The following is a 23,212-nucleotide window of genomic DNA, read 5'->3' as shown; positions in this document are numbered from 1 at the left end:
GGGGGGGGGGGGGGGTCAGGTATTTCCTCAAGTTTTTTCTGTCAGTCAGTAAACAAATTGATTTGAAACGAATCTGATGACAAAATAGCAATGGTTGACCTATAGATACTATCACTGACCTTGGCTTTGACCTTTAGACCCTGAAATACAAACTTATCAGAGGTTCTCACACCACTTGACCTTTGTATAAACCTTAAAATGGCTTTTAAGAAATGAACTTGTCAGATGCAAGACCATGAATTACAACAGGATGGAACGAAACGGGACTAGAAGGATGGGACAGACGGTAACACCATATCTATGCCCCAATAATAAGACATTTGTTTGGTGACTGAAACCATAAACATTTGTTAGTTTTTCCTTACCTTATCATACGAGTAGCCCTCATCAAAGGCTATCATCTTCTTGTTGAGCGAGTAGATTTGGTAGCCCTTGTTTCCCTCGCGGCGGTCAGTGAACTGGAACTGAGAATTAGTCGGATCACTGAACATCACATCCTTCATGTGACTCATCAACAGGTCATGGCGGTCTTGATTGTTTTGGTATTTCTCGCACACTGTCGTGTAATTAGAACCACAAGTTTCCTTCAAGCTCATATCAATGAGATAAGCTGCAGCAAAGACGGAATTAATCACATGAAGAATTCCCGGATCCTGGATGTAGTCTCGCTGAGCGACGATGTTTTCGGAAATACTAGTACACTGACGGATATGATCACCGTTAGGCACGGTAAGGTAACAGTTCAACATTTCCTCGTAAAACTCTGGGAACCATGGATTTTCTGGATAGTTACCAGGAGATTTAGACCCAAGGTAAATGTCAAAGTCTGAAATGTCGGACGATTCTAAATTGAGAGTCACTGCCCCTTGAACCAACTCTTCGTTCCCAGCAATCGCCTCCATATTGTTGCCCCAGGTTTCTGATCCAACAAAGTGGAATCGTCCATGGGAATTAGGATTCCTGCTGATGCCTTGTACCAGACCAGCAATGTAATCGGTGCTTGCGAATACAACAACAGTGTTTGCATTCGGCTGTTCCAGAAGATAGGTTACAACCTCGTTGGCACTTTCCCTAGTAACGGACCCATTGTCAGGGAATGCAATGGTGTTTGAGACGCAGATCTTGTATTGAGCGGCCATACTTGTGAATGCCTCGGTAGCTAACTCCCCGTAGTTGTCACGTTTAAACACCACCTGGACGTATCGCAGGTTGTACTTGTCAAGAAACTTGATGATGCCCTCCACCTGTTTATCGTCTGTCGGAACAGTGCGCATGAAATACGGGTACCTTACATTGTCCAGAAGCTGGGTACTGGTCGAGGCGTAGCTGATTTGGGGAACTTTCAATGCTTTCAAAATTCTGGCGAGATATATAGAGCTGTCACTGGAGTAGGCCCCAATATACATGTTGATGTTCTCCGGGTTCACATTCTGTGCATTGTGGGTAAGTTTGGTCATGCCGTTGTGGATATTAGAAACAAGATATCCTGTGCGAATTGCACTTTCACACGAGTCCAGTGCAAAACCTCCAAGTTTAACATGCTTCAGAACATTCGCGAACATTCCCGATTTGTCGTTGACCTTGTCTATGGCGTAGTTGAAGGCCTCCAAGAGCTGGAACCCATGGAGAGTCTTCAGGTCGCCGCAGGAGAAGGGCGTTAGATCGCGGACATGGACGTCAAAGATACCTGTAACATTTGGGTAAATTGTAAAGTCATAGACCACAGACATGCCATATGTATGTGTACATAACAGTTTTTGTGATTAAGTGTTTGAATTCAAAAATACTGAGAACTTTTCTGATCAATGATTATTACCATTGGGCACCGTAACTCCATAAGTTCAATAAAGTGCTTGAATTTACATTTATTTACATTAAAGCAAAACTAACAGCTGAGGAAATCCTTGGTGAGGGCTGAGTACTTAAAAACATCCATCAAATGGTTTATGAATTGTTTCAATATGAGATATGTAGAAATATTTATTTTCATTTCAAATATTCAAAGATCTTGATCACAAGACACCCCTCTAACTAAAATAAACAAAAAAAACAATCTGGAAAGAACATTAATTTTGAGGTCCTGAAGACTTTATTTTCTTGAATCAGAGCCAAAGAACATGACCTTATTGTGACCTTGACCAGAAAATACAACCTCCACAAAGTGGTAACCTAAACTAGGCAATGCAACGTTAAAATTGCAGTGACCTTGACCTTCGGCAGAAAACGTGACCTTAACATTACCATATCCATGTAATTACCTCCTAGTAAGATATCGCCGTCCTTGTAGGTAAAGTTAAAGGTGTTGATGTTGTTTATACAGATTGTACAGGGGTCGGAGAAGCAGGCTGAGGCCGTCATCGAGACCTTGCCCTTCACTGTAGGATCTGAAATCTGTAGCGAGGCTCCAGCAATGTCGCCAACCTGCATGTAGATATAGGTCAAGGTCAAATGGATCAGCGACATAGTTCAACGAGACAGAGGTCAACAAGCATATAGGTCTAGTCAAGTCAGCTCAAAGATATATATATTGGTCAATATGATACAGGTCATGAAAGATATTATTAATAAGTACAATAGGAGGCACAGTAGTCTAGTGGTAGGACACCGGGCTCGTGACGGAAGGGTTGCAGGTTTGAGTCACGGCACGGCACTTGTTGTGTCTTTTGAGCAAAATACTTTACTCCGCTTGTTCCAGTCTACTCAGCTGTAAATGCGTACGTGGTTAGGCAGTGCTAGAATTGTAGAATGCTAGCTGTGAGCGCCGAAATGGCAGCACCAGCTGTATGCTCCCTGAGGGAGTTGAGAAAAATATTGGCTGTTTGCAAAGGCCCTATAACCACGGATAATAATTTGTGAACCACTTTGAGACGACCTACAAACCAGGTTGTGATAAAGCGGTATATAAGAAACTCGAAATATTTTTAATATTATCATAAGAGCACTAGATACAGGTTTTAGCTACAAACTGACTGAACTGCTATAGCCTCGGCATAAGTATCATATAATTCAGTAGCAAATTTTGTGACAATAATTCTTTATCTTGTATTTTGTGTCATTTAATATGTTTATGCTTTTTTCCTAGCAGATAGTCTCGATAATTTGAAAATTTTTACTGTTTGCCTTCTATATACTTCTAATAAACAGATATAACAGTGTCTATATATAGGTCAATATTGTGGTGATCAGCGATATATTGGTCATCGAGATATATAGGTCAGTGATATAGGTCAAAGAGACAACATATAAAAAGATAATGAGAAAAGTAAACATAAATATATCTCATCAGATATTTGTTTAAAAAAGAATTTTTGAACAGTTTTCAGTCTTAAATCGCAATACAAATTTTTCATTGCGAACAGTTTTTATATAATATCATTAGCAAAATTTTCGAAGATTTATTTGAAATTAATTTGTTAATTAAATCTTTTATTCCGTACTAATAACTAGCAATCTTACTTAAATATTCCGTTTAAAAATGCAACAAAGTTACATAGGTATATTTCTCACCTTTTTGAGTATTTCCGTTTATACCAGACATTCTTAAATGACCTTAGCTGTTAACAGGACATTAAACAAAAAATAAACTAAACCAATTATACCAGACATCCTTAAATGACCTTAGCTGTTAATATGACGTTTAACAAAAATTAAACCAGACCAATTATACCAGACATCCTTAAATGACCTTAGCTGTTAATAGGACATTAAAAAAAAAATAAACTAAACCAATTATACCAGACATCCTTAAATGACCATAGCTGTTAACAGGACATTAAACAAAAAATAAACTAATCCAATTATACCAGACATCCTTAAATGACCTTAGCTGTTAATAGGACGTTAAACAAAAAATAAACTAAACCAATTATACCAGACATCCTTAAATGACCATAGCTGTTAACAGGACATTAAACAAAAAATAAACTAATCCAATTATACCAGACATCCTTAAATGACCTTAGCTGTTAACAGGACATTAAAAAAAAAATAAACTAAACCAATTATACCAGACATCCTTCAATGACCTTAGCTGTAAATAGGACGTTAAACAAAAAATAAACTAAACCAATTATACCAGACATTGTTAAATGACCTTAGCTGTTAACAGGACATTAAAAAAAAAATAAACTAAACCAATTATACCAGACATCCTTCAATGACCTTAGCTGTTAATATGACGTTAAACAAAAAATAAACTAAACCAATTATACCAGACATCCTTCAATGACCTTAGCTGTAAATAGGACGTTAAACAAAAAATAAACTAAACCAATTATACCAGACATTCTTAAATGACCTTAGCTGTTCATATGACGTTAAACAAAAAATAAACTAAACCAATTATACCAGACATTCTTAAATGACCTTAGCTGTTAATAGGACATTAAACAAAAAATAAAGTAAACCAATTATACCAGACATTCTTAAATGACCTTAGCTGTTAATAGGACATTAAACAAAAAATAAAGTAAACCAATTATACCAGACATTCTTAAATGACCTAAGCGGTTAACAGGACATTAAACAAAAAATAAACTAAACCAGTTATACCAGACATTCTTAAATGACCTTAGCTGTTAATAGGACATTAAACAAAAAATAAAGTAAACCAATTATACCAGACATTCTTAAATGACCTAAGCGGTTAACAGGACATTAAACAAAAAATAAACTAAACCAATTATACCAGACATCCTTAAATGTCCCCATTAGTTTGGGAGCGTGGAGTTTCTAGACACACTGGTTTAGAAGTCCATTTATAATTATCATTATATCAGCATAATTTTGATGAAGCTTAAACATCTTGTGGCATTTTCTTTAGTGACAGATTCTAGCAAGAAAGGAAGAATTTAATGGCATTAAATATACCAAAATAAGATTTGGCAGGAAAAACATTTTACCAGTTTTGTAGTTGCGCCATCGTAGAAGAACAGGTCGAGTCCTGTGTTGCCCTCACGGTCCAAGAATCGAAAGGTACTTCCTGTGGGGTCCACGAATGATATGCCCTCCATCTTCTCCATGAGGGCTTCACTCATATCGTCCATGGTCTTGAACGCGGTACACATTCCATCGTAATCGGGGCCACACTTGTCCTTCAGTAGAGCGTCAAGTCCTGCGGTGAAAGCGTACACCGCGTTGATGGTTGGCACCACGTAGTTGTCCTGGGAGAAGACTGAGCTGTCTGTAACTGGACGCAGTGGGAATGTACAGGGAACCTTGAACCTGTGGAAAAAATACAAATATTAACTGGTTTTCTGATTCTCTGGTTCGTGATATGTTTGTGTTGGTTTAAGTTAAAATCAGGTAGCTTTCCTCACTCCTAAACCAAAAACAGGTACCTGGTAGCTTTCCTTAGCCAAAAACAAGTAGCTTTCCTTAGCCAAATACAGGTAGCTTTCTTTAGCCAAATACAGGTAGCTTTCTTTAGCCAAAAACAAGTAGCTTTCTTTAGCCAAATACTGGTAGATTTCCTTAGCCAAAAGACAGGTAGCTTTCCTTAGCCAAAAGCAATTAGCTTTCCTTAGCCAAAAATGAGTAACTTCTGTTTGCCAGAAAAAATAACTTTCCTTAGCCAAAAATGCCATGTAAATTTCTCAAAATTGAAGAAACAATTACCAAAAGAGGAAAAATAGATATGTATCATAAAATAGAATTCTTAGAGATTTCAAACATGAAGAACAAATGCAAGAACATAATTATTATTAGCTTATCTATTTTTATGTAGGTTTGAATAACGGTTTAACACAGTATTTCTCACTAACATCACATTGCTTGATGTCATTTTTTTGGTTACCAGAATGTGCTCAACATCTTCACCTAGCTGTCTTATCTCATTGGTGTAAAGGTACTTATTTTTGTTTACGAAATTTTGAATACATTTCGAAGTGATGCTGAGAATTTTATTGCATGTAATATTAGAATGTTTTTTTATGAATCAGAAAAAGCAATCATGATACACAAAATTTAATTTTGCATTATTTTATAAATGAAATAGGATTACCTCCCATAGTTCACAGAAATAAAATATTTTTTTCTGGATCTACATTTTGCAGCTATATATATATGTCAATTGTAAGGATTAAAGCCATGGAAAAAATAGAGGCTCTCCAATACAGTGTTTGCGAGACATTTGTTATTTCTAGCGCTAGACGATGTCATATTAATTTTTTTCCGACAATTTAATTTAATTTAAAAAAAAAATGATACAATATACCGATTTGTTGGTATAGTGCATTTGAACTATGAGTACAAGATTCTATTACTCACACTGATGTGCCTGGCATGTCACAAGAGAACAAGGTCATGTAGTACTCCATGAGGAAGGGGTAGTCAATGAACGCCTCCGGAGTGTTTAGAGAAGCCATGTAGTTAAGAAAGCCTGCCACACTTCCAGTTTTGATATTTAACATGAAGGTTTTTCCGCCACTGCCCTCCTGTTCAGCGATACCCATCATTGGCATTGGGAACACATACAGCACATTGGCAGCTGCCACATTGTTTTTGCGCGCCCTAAACATTTCCGTAGAGTCCGCGGCATCGGTCCACATTATAACAACTTGGCTCGTGCTTACTGCGATATTCTGGACAATGTCCGTAGCTGGGGAGGAACTGCTCACCATGAAAGACTGTAGAATACAAAGTCCTTCCTGAGATGCAACAGTCTGGAATGTCGACAGTCCCGATCGACCATAATCAGAATCAGAATAGACAACAGTAAGGAATTTAAAGTTCATCAATTTTACTAATTTTGCCATGGATACCGACAGAGTGACGTCCCCTTCTACAGTTCTGAAGAATGTTGGAAACATTTCTTGATTGTTCAGGGGTTCGCTGGAGGCAAAGGGACTGATAAGTGGCAAATTGAGTGTCATGGCGGCATCTTTCATGTCGAGGACTGCCGCTGTGCTGTCCGTGATCCAAGCCTTGACATTCCTGGCACTCAGCATCTTCGAATATGGGCTGTTAGGCGACTCAGGCAGAAGTCCAGCGTAGAGATTAGACACCAAGTCTTGTGACCGGCCCCTGACATTACAGTGATCAAATAACATTGTTCCTAAGGAAACGCCATTCAGACTCACAGGTGCCATTTTGGAATTGATCTGCTGAAGGGCGTAGGTCACTGCTGAAAAAAACTGTGGACCGTTTGTGCTACTCAACCATCCACAGGCGAAAGGATCGTTCATCGACACTGAGCGAACGCCGAATATTCCTCCGATCTGGATGTCCCCTGGGACAGAAACCATGGCGTTAGAGGTCGCCGATACATAGCTGCACTCCATGCAATTTCCTGGACACTTTGACTCAAAGGTTGAACCAGCTCCTGTGGGGTACTGGATTTGACCGGCAGTCAGGGAAAACAGGCCATCTCTAACACTATAGCTACCAACCTGTAAGTAGAGTATCACAAAATACATAATCAGATAGTCAACCACACAATCTACATTGTAGCACTGCTTTCATCCTGAAATAAAACCGGGGAGCCAACGGGTAAATCTCAAAGTATTTAGGGGTGAACTTTTACATTGTTGTCATTTTGTCATTGTGACAAGTTCAAGCAGGGCAGGAAACTTGTACAATCGGTTTACAATAATTCTATTTGAAAAAAAAAAAAAAAATGCTACCCATTTTCTGCATAAATGAAATGCTGACTTCGTACAATCATGACCTTTTACAAGATACTGTACACTAACAAACGGTGGAGTTTTATGAACTTTGTATGATAATCAATTGACCTATCATAAAGAGAAGCAGAGTTCTATTTTTAGCAATGATGACCTTGATCTCTGAAAGACTGTCTAAGTTAATTTGCTTTTACTAGGGCAACCCACACAGTGTTTTTAATTTGTATGGTCATTCTTCCTTCAGGTAATTGAAATCTCGACAAGATCAACAATGTGAAATTCAATTTTTAGCAATATTATATATTAAGTGGTGAATTTGACCTTTGACTGACCACCCCCAAATCAATAAGGTTCGTTCATCCACTAGAGCCGCACACACAACTGAGCTTTGGTCAATGTGTTCTCAATAGATCTGGACAAGTGATGTGGACAGACAGAGAAACAGACAGCTATATCTGTTCTCCCCTGCATTATTTTTTAGAAGGAATTAAAAAACATTGACAATTGAAAATATTAGATAAGATGAAGTCATTTGGACAAGACAACTTACGTTAGCATATCCACTGCCCTGTCTGTAGTTGAGAATGTTGAATCCATTTGTGCCCTGTCCGTGCTGAATCTTGAAAAGTGTGTTCGACTCTCCAGTGAACGAGATGTTACGAATGTAGTGATTGAGCATGCTCATAGCTGCTGGGTTGGAGCGGAACTGTACGCATATTCCGGTATAGGTGGCACCACAGAAGTACTTGAGAGTCTCGTCAAGTGCCTTAGTGACGGCGTATACGGAGTCGATCATGTACGATAACTGGAATGGATTTTCGTATTTCAGACCATTTGTGATGAGTCCGTTGCCACATTCTGCTGGATAGTCTCCCCTGACCTCTGCATCTATGTAACAGTTGTGGGCATTCTGATACCATTCTTTGAAGCCTGGGACATCGACATCTGAGCGGGGATCTAGGGTGTTGATCCATGTCCGGAAGCCAGAGAGGGGTGTTGCTTGTGGCTCCAGAATGAGGCTGCCATGAGCCATGTCCTCCATCCCAGACACAGAGCTGAGACGACTCCCCCAGTTTGATGTTCCGATGAATAATAGCTTACCAATAAGACCTTTAGCTTTAGCACTGGACAACAAACCCCTGACGTCGGCCTGATGTACAAATAGAATGACGACGGCGGCTGATTGCCTCTCCTGTATCTTGTCAATCACCTGGGCGTAGGTTGTATCCTTTGTTATGGTGTGTGAGGCAGACACGCACACCTTCGCTAGGGCTGTATATTCGCGGAATTTTGCTGCCTGTTCCATGCCATAATCTGAAGATTGGACCGTCTGCACGTAAGACCAGCCCAAATTTGACATAAGATTTAGGAGTGCTACGGCTAGATGGTCTGTTCCTGAACTGGCTCGTGTGAAGAGAGGGAACTCCTCGTAATCTGCGAACATTTCACTACTGGCCACGGTACCGATTTCTGGCAGGATATTTGATCCTAACCCGAGTGAGAAGTCAGATTGACCGTCGACCACAGCCTTGATCGAGTGGGGATCCACCATGTGACCATTTCTGTCCACCACATTATCACGGCCGCCCAGAATGTTGTTTACAAACATCCTTCCTATATTGGGGTGGCCGCAGACATCGGCTATCAGCCCTCCCAGACTGACCCCATTCAAGACCCCGGGGAGTGCAGTCTTTGCTGTGTTGATGGCATAATGGAATGCAACGGCTTCCGCCATTCCAATATCATTTGGCAGGCCGCAGGAAAGTGGATCCATGCCTGCACTATGACCGTTGATCAGGCCGGCGATGACAACATCGCCAGGACGGTAAAGAAACTCTACCATGCCTCGAGGGATCTCGCAGTACATACACCCAGGGGCGGGGCAGGAGGTGGTGGGCAGGGTGGGGAGGGCGGCAGTTCTAGCTACATCGTACAGCTCAATATCCTGAAGGTTGAGAGTTAAGGCTCCAGACACGTAACTTCCCACCTGTAAGATATTTACAGTAAACATTAAAGCTAGCACAGCTAACTATCGGTAAACTATCGAGTCAAATATTTAAATACGATTACAAAACTCTATAGCATCATGAAATCAGTTGACCCTAAAATTCCAATCTGATTTGGAAAAAATCATCAACTAATCTAAAAACAGGTGTTAGTGAGATTATGGAGTTTGATTCTGAATTATCTCCCCTGATCAAAATGCAAAATCCGCACACAGCAAAGTGACTATAATATACAGCCATTGAGCAAAAATAAGGAAAGTTATATGCAATAAATCTACAATAAGTCAAGACCTATAGTAGCAATGTACAAAAGCTTAGACATGTGAGTTAATGTATGCTAACATAACATGCATGTTACTTCAAATGACTAAATTATTGCATGTTAGTTCAAAAAATGCAAAATCTACATATAGCAAAGTGGATATGAAATATAATCTTTAATCAGAACTCAAAATTTGTATGCAATCAATCTTAAATAACGCCTAAGATAGCATTAAACAATTTGAACGCGTATTTTTGAGCATGTCTTCCATAGTGAAATAACGATACACTGTAAAGTTGAGCTTATAATAACTCGTACCTATATTTAAGGCATGTTGAATATTCTGTTGTCAAGTTTAGTAAACTGCTTATCGTGTAACGTTGAATGTAAGCTGCAATTGTCTTGACTTTGTGCTCTAGGACAGTCTTATTTTAAATAAAGAATTAAAACAACTGCTTCTTACCTCAACAAAGGAGTATCCAGCACCATTTTTCTTGTTGTAGTTGTAAATACTGAAATCTTGTACAGAGCTGTCTCCATTTCTGTCGAAATTGACCGTCTGTCCCACAAGAGATGGGATACCTTCCAAGCTGGAGAACTGTTTAAACAAAACAGGTCATATTTCAATTCATGTCACAACAATTGAGATCAACGGTGAACCTAAACCCATTCAATATAATCTGACCACTGATCAGTGAAAATTGACCACTCTATAAGTGATAAAAATAATTGACATTTATGTAATGAGACTGAATTCCAACATATGGATTTTCGATAACAAAAAAATCCATAAACTGGTACCTGACACTAATTGCAAGTAATTGATATTTAAATATTGGTGAAATGTCAATCCATTTAACATAATTGAATGACAAAAAAAATATATTGTGGATTAATGTATGAGTCAGATATAAAATCATTTACCTGGAAATTGACGCCCCGCAGGTAGTTGAAGAAATCGCTGCTAGTGAGGGATTGTAGAGATGAGCAGAATGTTGGGGTTGAACCACATCGGGCATTCTGAGCCACACGCAGGGCGGAGGCATAGGCAAACACCGCCTTAACGGTCGTCTCTACAAATGGTACCTGCTTGTAGGCAGCCCGTTTTTGGGCTAAACTGAGGCTAGGACACAGATTTAGGCTATTGTAGGGCGCATAGTTGACGCCACTCAGACGACAGTTATACGTAGTCATATACCAGTCCTTGTACCAGGGGTTCTCCGAAGGCGGATTGTTCTCGTCAAGGCCAAGGAAATAATCGCTAAACTCTGTAACAGCCACTGTTTTCCGTCCTACAAGAATGGCTCCCCTGGCCATCGTTGATGCATAGTTTTCCATTAGGTTCATATCGGTCAACATCCACTGCATTTGTCCACTGTTAGCTACACCTTGCAGAGCATTGAAAAACTTCAGGGAAAAATCAGCGGAGCCAAAAAATACTCCAGCACTGACATCGTAGTTTGAAATGCCACCCAATCGCTGTTGAATGTCTGTTACTGACCCAGAGGCTGGGACGGAAATCGCCTTGGCAATACAGATGGATTTTTTTAATGCCATGCGCATGAAGGTATCGTAGCTGTCCATTCCAAAGACGCTGTCGGAATACACCACTACCACCTTCTTCCACGACAACCTTTCCAGGGCAGCAAGCATAGCCTGTGGAGACAGAGGTCAAAAGGTCACATTTAAAATTTGAAGAAAAAACACCTGATGATAACAATGCAATAAGATAATATTCCCCTAAAAAACAGCCATACAAGAACACGACAATTACAAAACATCAGTTCTTATTTCATCCCACCACAAATAACATATAAGAACTGCAACAAATCACACTAAGAACAGACATGGTCGACGACACACAATCAGTGATGCAAAATGGGGCAATGACGATATCTTCTGAGCAACATCTAGGTGATCGGATATCAATATTGTATTTTTCGTAGAAGCAAAACTTCACCTGCAGTAATTTGCAATTGAGGGGTGTTGATGAAAGTGTAAACTACCTAGTACCTTGTTCTTATAAACAGGCATTTTGCTATCATTGGATATGTTGCAAACTCTAACCGCATGGCCTAAACTGATCTTGGCATATAACACTTGATCGTACACAATATCAGCCAAATTCAACACTACCATACAATATTTACATTTGCATGGCATTGTCACTATATAGCCTCTTTGAGAGCTGTGTCGTTGATGGGACTTTAATTACCATGCCGCACGAGACACAATTCTTAGCGTATTAATTACAACACTGACCGGAACTACAATATCCAATGTAAATAAACATGACGACTGCTGAAATATCGCTGGGCATTGTGAGATTTGATAATGTCATTGTAACTTTATGTGCAAAATTAAAATTAAAATAAAAAACACTTTTATTACAACGAAAACAAAACCAAGGTCTGCAATATCGTACAAAATGCACATCGGTTGAAAACACCAATGCCGGCAATGGAAACAATTTTAACGCTCATGCAATTTATCAGAAATATCGTCTGTTACACTGCACTGATCAACAGGGGTTCGTTATAAATGTCTGAAATACACATATTCTATAGACCTACTGACACATATGTTACAGACCTACTGATGAGTCACAGCACACATAAACATTCGTCATTTCAGACATTTGTAACGAACCTGTGCTCCGTCGCTAGATCACTCACTTCAAACGCTATCAGTTTCACGCGTCTCGGATCCACGGTTCCTCAGTTTCAGACGACATGTCAAATAACGATGCTGTTATAGAATCTACCGATTGTTGTCGGGTTCCCATACAATCAACAAATACATTCACGCCTGGATTCTTCACAAAACGAGCAAAGAGAAAAGTTCGAATTAACTTCCAAAAATAACTCCCTCGTGGAGGTCAAGGTCCCATTCACGGTGTTCACTGTATTTATCCATGCGCGAAATTTGTTCCGGGGGAAAATCGAAACAATTTCAAATCTAACTTTCAGCTCAGATTTCTATTGAAAAACTGGAATCACCCTATAACCATATCATACGCAATTGTATTGATACTAAATTGTGGAATAAATTTGAAGTGTTTGTTAAAATGTCAAAGTACTACTTTGTTTGCCAATCAGCACGCGACAATACGCTGTTCAAACTATTGAACGAAATTATGTGGACTGATCGATAAGGCGGTCATTTTTAATTTTAATTATGAATTATAAGTTAAAAAAGAACATAAGAGGCAGAGAAAACGTAAATATAAGTATTGAACTGTTTTTGTATGATATTTATGATCTATTTGAATGACACAGCTTTGCAAGCAAACAAATCATAATGCGAGCGCGCATTATGGTTTGTTTGCTTGCAAAGCTGTGTCATTCAAATAGATCATAAATATCATACAAAAACAGTTCAATGCTTAATTATTTTACAATTTGGCGAAGTACATGATTTCATACAGACCTCTGCCAGGGAGGTGGATGTAGGAGAGGTCCTCATGAAGTAGGGATAGTGTATCTTGTCACTCAATTTGGTGGACATTGCCCGCGGAGACAAGACAGAGGCTGGAATCTTGGCGGTCAGTTCCGCTACTGGCTTGGAGGTCCAACTGGACAGTGGTCCGAGCATGCCTATGGAAACAAAAAGAAATAAAAATGTGATGTAGGTAAACAATATTTTGATAAACTCTGAAATAAAGTTATTGAAATGACAGCATTCATAGACACACAAGACTGTCACTGGGGCTTTGATATATTTGTTACCCATGGTGAACAAAGGGCTGTAACTCTGTATATTAGTGGGACAGGTGGCCAACTGTGAACACATGCTCCTCTGCCACCCACGAGGATCTGACATACAAAAAGGTGACACCCTAGAGGTACCGACATACAAAATGGTGACACCCTAGAGGTACCGACATACAAAATGGTGACATCCTAGAAGTACCGACATACAAAATGGTGACACCCTAGAGGTACCGACATACAAAATGGTGACACCCTAGAGGTACCGACATACAAAATGGTGACACCCTAGAGGTACCGACATACAAAATGGTGACACCCTAGAGGTACCGACATACAAAATGGTGACACCCTAGAGGTACTGACATACAAAATGGTGACACCCTTGAGGTACTGACACACAGAATGGCTACAACCTAGAGGTACCGACATACAAAATGGTGACACCCTAGAGGTACTGACACACAGAATGGCTACACCCTAGAGGTATCGACATACAAAATGGTGACATCCTAGAAGTACCGACATACAAAATGGTGACACCCTAGAGGTACCGACATACAAAATGGTGACACCCTAGAGGTACTGACATACAAAATGGTGACACCCTTGAGGTACTGACACACAGAATGGCTACACCCTAGAGGTACCGACATACAAAATGGTGACATCCTAGAAGTACCGACATACAAAATGGTGACACCCTAGAGGTACCGACATACAAAATGGTGACACCCTAGAGGTACTGACATACAAAATGGTGACACCCTTGAGGTACTGACACACAGAATGGCTACACCCTAGAGGTACCGACATACAAAATGGTGACATCCTAGAAGTACCGACATACAAAATGGTGACACCCTAGAGGTACCGACATACAAAATGGTGACACCCTAGAGGTACTGACACACAGAATGGCTACACCCTAGAGGTACCGACATACAAAATGGTAACACCCTAGAGGTACCGACATACAAAATGGTGACGCCCTTGAGGTACTGACACACAAAATGGATACACCCTTGAGGTACAGACATACAAAATGGTGACACCCTAGAGTGCACCCCCCACCCCCGATATACATAGTACTAACCCCCAGTAGAGAACTTAATGTACAGTATGTCAGAAATCTGTCATCAAATGATCGTTGAGAATTTAATGATGCTGAAAACTTCATAATCTGACAAAAGATTACAATTTAAGGTATGCAGCTTTTGGGATTTGTTAACATGGAGTCGCTGTTAATGTGCAATCAATTTATCATGTTGTCTCAATGACATGTGACATGAGTAAATTTCACAACTCGTCCATCTCAGAAAACGATTCTAATAAACATCTGAGATAATTTATTATGAAGAGATAAAGTAGATCAATCGTTGTGTTTTACAGTATAAAATTTGATCATAATGAAACATTCAATAAGAATGTCAAAAAAAATTAACCCTTTCACCCCTATGTAACTTTAGTTGACTCTACCATGCATTTACCTTGATGATTCCATTATGGTATACAGTGGTGAAAGGGTAAACTGTAAATTTGGTTAGATGACAGCTTGTAAAACCCTGAATTTTTCAGATTTCCAGATTAAAAATAAGCTTTTGCTCTATAATAATTATAGACAGCAATGTTTTAACACAGGAAGTAAACATTTGTATAAAACAATGCGACATGAGAAGATGAACTTGCCTAAATTGATTGTGTTTCCCGTGGTACAGGAAGTAGAAGCACTGGAGATTTGTGGGTAAAATCTGTTCACCGCGTTCACAGCCATCATTTGGGAAAAACATGTATCATATGCCTTCATTCCTGTGTGATAAATAAAGTAGATGACAGTATTTACAAAGAGCACAACACTAAAATCTTCTACACTCCCACACTTAAATTTCAAATCTCAGTTTTTAGATTTATAAGCCACATATTACATATATAATAATATTAATTATCAACTACATGTTGGAATTGCTCACAAACTTCCACAAAACACTGTCAAACCCTCGGACATACCTTTTCCAATCAATAAATTTTACTTGCAGTTTATTTTTTACTAGGTATTTGTTTTTATCATTTTAGGATTTGAACTGAAAGTTTGCAAATCTGTGAAAGACTTAGCTAGACAAAATTACGTACTTATATGTAAAAGTAATTATTTAAATGTAAGTAAAACTTCGAAATTTAAGAGAAAAAAACAGATTTATTTTTAAGTTGCATAATTATCTTTAACCTTTCTAAATTGCAACTATTCAACAAGATGTTCACTCCGTACCTGATCATAGTGAGAAATCTGGATGTTTTAAAATCAAAACATCATGTAATATTGCTTATGGTGATAACAAACATTTATATTGGTGCTACCTTTGAATTCCAAAACTTTATCCAAGACAGTCATTTCTACGACTTTCCCTTAAGATCTTTGCATGTCGCTAAATATCTTGGGGAAAACAAAACCAGATCAAGCTATTCTGTTCATCTGTCATAAACTCAAATATCTGATGTGAGCCGATAAGTTCTGGTGAGAGCTGACATGGTATATGTCACACTCTGTAGCCTTACCGATTCTGATACCAGGGACGTAGTTCATGTCGTTGACTTTCTTCAATGCCCATCTGGCTGCTTCATACACCTGGATCAGTTCTGTTAGGAAATTAAGAATAAAGTAATTAAAAGTTATTCTCACTAACGGTCACCATCAGGTATTATGGTCACATGACATAAAGTCACCATCAGGTATAATAATCACATGACATACACTCCGCTGTATTTCCTCCCCAATTTTACAGGAAATTTCCCTAAAATTATTGAATTCCGCCCCCCCCCCCCGCCCAAAAATGATGTTTGATTTAACATGTAGTGAAGTTAATTCAACCATATTTTAAATGTTTTAATTATTTTCAGTATTCATCTATGATCAGCAAATATTATTAACCTAGAAATGTAAGACAGCTGACCACAAGCCTATCCCACCAAAATTGACCACAAATCTATAACTACTTTGACGGGACTGACCTGCATACCACATTGACCACATACTACCATATTTAACTGTTTATAAGCCCATGCCTGGTAATAAGCCCATGCCTGGTAATAGGCACATGCCTGGTAATAAGCCCATGCCTGGTAATAAGCACATGCCCAACTTTCATATAATTTCAACCGGTTGACGAAAGGAATTGCTGGGATGTTATTATTTTCTCTTTGGTATGAGATATACCACTATTGGAGGTATTTACATGTGCAAATGGGCTGGGTTGTTACCTTTACATGTCATTCAGGCGACACAGGTTAGGAACCACACAAGTATTTTTTGAAGGGGGTTTATTATATTGAGATTAATAGGTTAGGAGTTATATGTTTGTGTGTGAGATGTACATTATTGTGTAATTGTGTGTTTATTAATCGTGGTGATTGTAAATAAACATTGGGGGGTGCCTATGTCGCTGGGAAATACATTTTTTTTGTATTCGTGTTGTTTGTTCTATTGGATAGTATAGAAGAGAACCTTACTTTTCATGCCTAGTTGTTTGGGTGCCCGGTAATAAGCCAATCCCGCTTTCTCCAAGTTTGTTGGTAGAATTTCTTTTTGAATTTTGTACGTTGTGCAATGCATGTTAACCCTTTCACCCATAGGTTACTTTAATAGACTCTACCATACATTGATCTGGATGAGTCCATTATGGTCTACAGTGGTGAAAGGGTTAAGCTAACCAGCAGAGTGTGTCAGACACTTTCCGATGATTAAGATTGGGACTTTGAATCCCCACTTCTTTATTGACACAGCATAAAAATCTACTAGTGATTTCTACTAGTCACCAATAACTGAATATCGGCTGGTACTATGTAACATTATCGGGGAAAGTATATTTAATACACATAGCAATGGCCACAGGTATATAGTTACCTTTGTGAGGCTGACCACAGGCGTATCCTCCCATGGTTGGACTCCGCACCTCAAACAGTCCACCTATAATGGCATTGGCATTGGTCATCTGGACGTCTACTTCACGACGCGTAGCATCACATGTCTCTCTCTCCAGGTTCTGACCACTGGTCAGGGTCACCACTAGGACCAGGACACACAGCACCTGTCCACCACTAGTCACACAAAGAGAAGTAATGATTCGATTATAAATAGCAATTCAATTTTTCTACAATGCAGTATTTAAACAGTAGCGATCATAATTACCATATATATATTATTTTTGGAGAGGTACGGTATGTAAAAAGTACAAACTGAAATGTGTATATCTTACCAAAATCAACAACAAAATACACAAAAAAAAATTAAAAAAAACAAAAGAAAATTGACCATATCTCCAGAAATTTCAATGGGACCAAGTGTCAAGGAGGGGGGATATAGGGGTCGGGTGTTCCGTAGAGGTGGAAGAAAATATAGGGGCTGGGTGTCGAGGGAGAGGGAGGAATAGGGGCCAGGTGAAGAGGGAGAGGGAGAAATAGGGGTTGAGGGTGGTATAAGGGTGGTATAGTGGTGGAGGGTGGTATAGGGGCTGGGTGCAGAGGTGGAGGGAGGTATAGGGGGCTAGGTGTAGAGGTGAAGGGTGGTATAGGGGCCGGGTGTAGGGGTGGAGGGTGGCAAGGGGCATGGTCTAGAGGTGGAGGGCTAGGTGGTATAGGGGCCGGGTGTAGGGTGGTATAGGGGTGGAGGGTGGTATAGCGGCCTCGTGTAGGGGTGGAGGGTGGTATAGCGGCCTGGTGTAGGGGTGGAGGGGGGTATAGGGGCCAGGTGTAGGGGTGGAGGGAAGTATAAGGCCTGGGTATAGGGGTGGAGGGAGGTATAGGGGCCGGGTGTAGGGGTGGAGGGTGGCAAGGGGCATGGTGTAGAGGTGGAGGCCTAGGTGGTATAGGGGCCGGGTGTAGGGTGGTATAGGGGTGGAGGGTGGTATAGCGGCCTCGTGTAGGGGTGGAGGGTGGTATAGCGGCCTGGTGTAGGGGTGGAGGGAAGTATAAGGCCTGGGTGTAGGGGTGGAGGGAGGTATAGGGGGCCGGGTGTAGGGGTGGAGGGTGGTAAAGGGGCCGGGTGAAGAGGGACAGGGAGATATAGGGGCCGGGTGTAGGGTGGTATAGGGGGCTGGGTGTAGGGTGGTATATAGGGGCCGGGTGTAGAGGTGAAGGGTGGTATAGGGGCCAGGTGTAAAGGAGGCGGGAAGAATAGGGGACTCGGTGAAGAGGTTAAAGGTGGTATAGGGGCCGGGTGTAGAGGTGGAGGGTGGTATAGGGGCCAGGTGTAGAGGTGGAAGGTGGTATAGGGGCCGGGTGTAGAGGTGAAGGGTGGTATAGGGGCCGGGTGGAGGGTGGTATAGGGGCCGGGTGTAGGGGTGGAGGGTGGTATAGGGGTGGAGGGTGGTATAGGAGTGGAGGGTGGTATAGGGGTGGAGGGTGGTATAGGGGTGGAGGGAGGGATAGGGGCCGGGGGTAGGGGTGGAGGGAGGTATAGGGGCAGGGTGTAGGGGGGAAGAGAGGTATGGGGCCGGGGGTAGGGGTGAAGAGAGGGATAGGGGCCGGGTGGAGGGGGGTATAGGAGTGGAGGGTGGTATAGGGGTGGAGGATGGTATAGGGGCCAGGTGTAGGGGTGGAGGGTGGTATAGGGGCAGGGTGTAGGGGTGAAGAGAGGTATGGGGCCGGGTGTAGGGGTGGAGGGAGGTATAGGGGCCGGGTGTAGGGGTGGAGGGTGGTATAGGGGCAGGGTGTAGGGGTGAAGAGAGGTATAGGGGCCGGGTGATGGGGAGGAGGGGGGTATAGGGGTGGAGGGTGGTATAGGGGCCGGGTGTAGGGGTGGAGTGTGGTATAGGGACCAGGTGTAAAGGAGGAGGGAAGTTTAGGGGGCTAGGTATAGAGGTGATGGGGAGGTATAGGGGCTGGGTGTAGAGGTGGAGGGGGTTGTAGGGTGGTATAGGGGCCAGGTGTTAAGGTGCACGTGGAGGGCGGTAAAGGGGTCGGGTGTAGAGGTGGAGTGAGGTATAGGGGATGGGTGTAGGGTGGTAAAGGGGCCGGTTGGAAAGGTGGAGGGCGGTATAGAGGCCGGTTGTAGGGGTGGGCTGAAATATAGGGGCCGGGTGTAAAGGTGGAGGGTGGTAAAGGGGCCAGGTGTAGGGGTTGGCGGAAATAAAGGGGCCAGGTGTAGAGGTGGAGGGAGGTATGGGGGTGGAGGGAGGTATAGGGGTCAGGTGTTTAGATGTAGAGGTGGGCTGAAATATAGGGGCCAGGTGTAGAAGTGGAGGGTGGTAAAGGGGCCAGGTGTAGAGCGATATAGGGGCCAGGTGTAGGGGTTGGTTGGAAATAAAGGGGCCAGGTGTAGAGGTTAAGGGAGGTATAGGGGCCAGTTGTAGAAGTGGATGGAGGTATAGGGGCTGGGTGTTTAGGTGTAGAGGTCGCGGGAGGTATGGGGGTTGAGGGAGGTATAGGGGCCATGTGTTTAGTTGTAGAGGTGGAGGGAGCTAGGTATTCATACATATCATTCAAATAAATTATACAATATTTATTGTTATTACATTTTACAAATCAGGGAACATTTTGGGTTACTAATAATTATAGGCTCATTTAGGCTAAATAAATGATTGAGGGATTTTCTCGTTACTTAAGCGAAGATGATGGTTTGTTTTTGGATGATAACCGATCAGCCCAATTTGAGATCCCATCCACAATGATCCCTGCTATTTTATTAAAAGTGCATGTGAACAACATATATATCATTCTGTAGCAAATTTAGTAATGCAGGTTGGAGGAAAGAGACAATCATTATTCAAATTTTATCATAATTATATTACTGAATTGCTATATATATTACCTGACAAGATATTCAAGTATGTATTTACTTTCCATTTTTATCGGTAAATATTCTCATCAATATTTGCTTATTTATATTCCAAAACATTCAATATATCAGTACCACTCCCGGCATAGCAATATAACGATACTTTACCTCATTTTGAAACTGGCAACTGCAGGCGATATATCGCCCCGTCCCTCCGAAAGTTGTTCACACAGTTAAAACACGAATCCTCACGGAATCCCGACCCCCGGATCGATTATACTTCTCCCCGTGCTCACAGAAACAGCAGCCCAACCCAACAGAGTAGCCCTTCCAATGTTTTCACGTTAGTTCGGCCCAGGTGTAAAAATAACTGTTCTATTTTTAGATCATTCATAAGGCTGTACTACCTGAGAGAAAACTGGTTCGGCAAGTCTAACAACCTTATAAAGTAGGCGGGGCTTAATATCTCATTTGCATATCGAATACACCTGTGATGATCAGTCGCCGGGACGGTCGGGAAACAATCGTGTTCAGATAGATCATTTAATAATTTGACACAATTATTTGTATGATGTTTTAAAAGTATTACCTACTAATATTATGATGTACAAAATTAAAGTCGGCAAATCTTAAACACACGCAGTAACCAGTCAAAATGAGACCGCGACAAAGCATTGTTAGGTTCACTAAAATTATTCCATTCGTGTATTTTCAAATGTCTGCTGGATTTTCTTCTGTTTGTTGTAATTTATTGTCATTTCCAATTTATCTGTTTTATTATTTTCTCTGAATTCGTTTATCGACAGAATTATCTAGAGTCAAGAGTAACTTTAACACAATTAACCAGTGTCCAGCTTACGATGTTTTCACGGGATTATGAGAATAGCGCTCAGCCCATACAGAGATGTAAACGTATATTTTCAATTTCCATGATTGTTTTCCTATATCTTTATCTATGTCAAAAAATGCGACAAAAAGGTATATTATTAGATTTATTTAAATGGAAGAACCACATCTTGAACTTTTTGAAATTTCAAAGGGGGAGATTGCACGTGCTCAGAATGAAAAGCATAAACAATATGAGTGTATGTACACCCTAGGGAAAAATTACAGCTCTTCTTTCAGATGAAATCTTCAGATCTTAAAAAGTAGAAATATAGTTTAGTAAATTCACTGGTTAAAAATGCACAATTTTAGGGTCCAAAATCGGGAGCTGTCTCCCTCCTAAATAGGGAGGGTTGGCAAGGAAAAATACAAACTAAACCTTGAAAAAAAAGGTCAATTATGAAAAATATAGGTGGACAATCCTGTTTTTAAAGTCAAGTATAACAAAGAAGCATTTGATAATTGTGTGCTTAGTAAAATGGTTCATCATAAGCAGTCCCTGGGGAATTTCTAAGACCTCAGAAAACTCCTTGTGTCCACCAATTATCTATTGTTGTTGACAAAATCAGCAAACATTTAGGTAAAGGGTACCCCTGAATCAGTTATAATCCCAAAGAAGCGTTTCACTCAGGTTTTTTTACTAGACGTCTTTCCCCTGCTATCGCAGAAGACAAACTAACAACCCACATATTAAGTGTTTCTGACTTGGAGTAGATTCCCCAGATGTCAAGCTATGCTTTTTTCAATGTTTATTGTGCTTCCATTGGCTTTAATTAAGGCTCATAAATTGGTGTCTCATTTTGATGGTTTTAGGTTATAATTCCTGAAGGGCGACGGTGGCGAGGTATGGGCTTTCCAAGGTGTATGTCCTGGGTTTGAACCCTGCAGACTTCTGCTTTCTCTCTCTCTTCCATATCTATTTCAATCATTAAAACAACTCTAATTCTGTAAAATGCATCACAACAGGAGATAATTATAGAATACTTCCAAATTTGAAAAGAACTTACCCAATTATTTCAAAATGTGACAATGTCAATAGTATAATTTAAATTGTTGGTAAAGTTTACCTTAAGTTTTAAATATTTATCAGATAAGGTTACTCCTGGCTACTTAACCACATACAGTTGACTTCTGTGGAAATAGCCTATGATNAGTTCAAATTGTTGTGAATGTGCATTTATCTAACAAAAAGACTAGTCAGCATGTCACCGTATAACAGTAACAGTACTTTATAATGTGTACCAATGTGACTGATGTAAGAATGGTCTCCCCTTAAATTAGCGTCTCCACGTGACATAACAGTAAATGGGAGTGATGCAAAGATCCAATTTTTTTATAGATTGATATTTTCACATTAAATAGTGTCAACAGATAAGAAGAAATTCAAGAATATCATGATTTTTTTTTAAACTTTCTACACATGATTTTTCTTAATGATGCATAATAGCGGTGCTAATGTTCATTTAAAAAAATTGAGATACACTGTATGTGTATCTGTTATACATCGTCTAAGTGCAGGGTGTATCAACATATTATTGATCATGTCTGCCTTCAACCTTACTGAAGTAAACCTATTCCTGTAAAGTACAAAAAGGCAATTGTCAAAATATGACTTCACACAATCTTTTAATAGAAACTGGAAGGCATAGAAACATTCCTCATAATTTTAGACATTGTCCTTTCTGAAAAAATGATACAGAAGACGAATTCCACTTCATTCTAAAATGCCCCTCCTTCAGCGAACTACGAAGTAAATATATTAAATTATATTATCGTGTTAATCCCCCTGTCTTTAAATTAATCAAATTATTATCAACCAGTAATATCAAAGAATTAACTAACTCTGTTGGTTTCTAACTAGTTTGATTTGCAAGCTCTTAGATCATAAACAAGAGGCCCAAGGGCCTTAGCGGTCACCTGAGTTATATCATAGGTACTGGTAGCTTTATTTTATTGTT

The 23,212-nt window shown here is 40.3% G+C and overlaps 1 protein-coding gene across 1 annotated transcript in view; it reads right to left on the bottom strand.

The window, feature by feature from the left end:
* The window catches only part of LOC110453540, a 29,598-nt gene extending 8,869 nt beyond the window's left edge, over positions 1 to 20,729 (bottom strand). Inside the window, exons 1-12 of the mRNA XM_021502517.1 lie at positions 20,538 to 20,729; positions 17,499 to 17,692; positions 16,154 to 16,234; positions 15,290 to 15,409; positions 13,320 to 13,486; positions 10,815 to 11,546; positions 10,354 to 10,488; positions 8,173 to 9,609; positions 6,268 to 7,388; positions 4,902 to 5,223; positions 2,259 to 2,421; positions 366 to 1,687 (exon numbers count right to left, since the gene is read on the bottom strand). Of these exons, the coding sequence (XP_021358192.1) occupies positions 366 to 1,687; positions 2,259 to 2,421; positions 4,902 to 5,223; positions 6,268 to 7,388; positions 8,173 to 9,609; positions 10,354 to 10,488; positions 10,815 to 11,546; positions 13,320 to 13,486; positions 15,290 to 15,409; positions 16,154 to 16,234; positions 17,499 to 17,692; positions 20,538 to 20,542 (5,799 nt within the window). The 5' untranslated portion in view covers positions 20,543 to 20,729. The remainder of the gene's footprint in view (positions 1 to 365; positions 1,688 to 2,258; positions 2,422 to 4,901; positions 5,224 to 6,267; positions 7,389 to 8,172; positions 9,610 to 10,353; positions 10,489 to 10,814; positions 11,547 to 13,319; positions 13,487 to 15,289; positions 15,410 to 16,153; positions 16,235 to 17,498; positions 17,693 to 20,537) is intronic.
* Positions 20,730 to 23,212: the final 2,483 nt, after the last annotated feature.

Source organism: Mizuhopecten yessoensis, unplaced genomic scaffold, assembly GCF_002113885.1.
Source record: "Mizuhopecten yessoensis strain PY_sf001 unplaced genomic scaffold, ASM211388v2 scaffold7443, whole genome shotgun sequence".
In the NCBI taxonomy this organism is placed as follows: Eukaryota; Metazoa; Mollusca; class Bivalvia; order Pectinida; family Pectinidae; genus Mizuhopecten; species Mizuhopecten yessoensis.
This window is presented reverse-complemented; position numbering and strand designations above follow the sequence as displayed.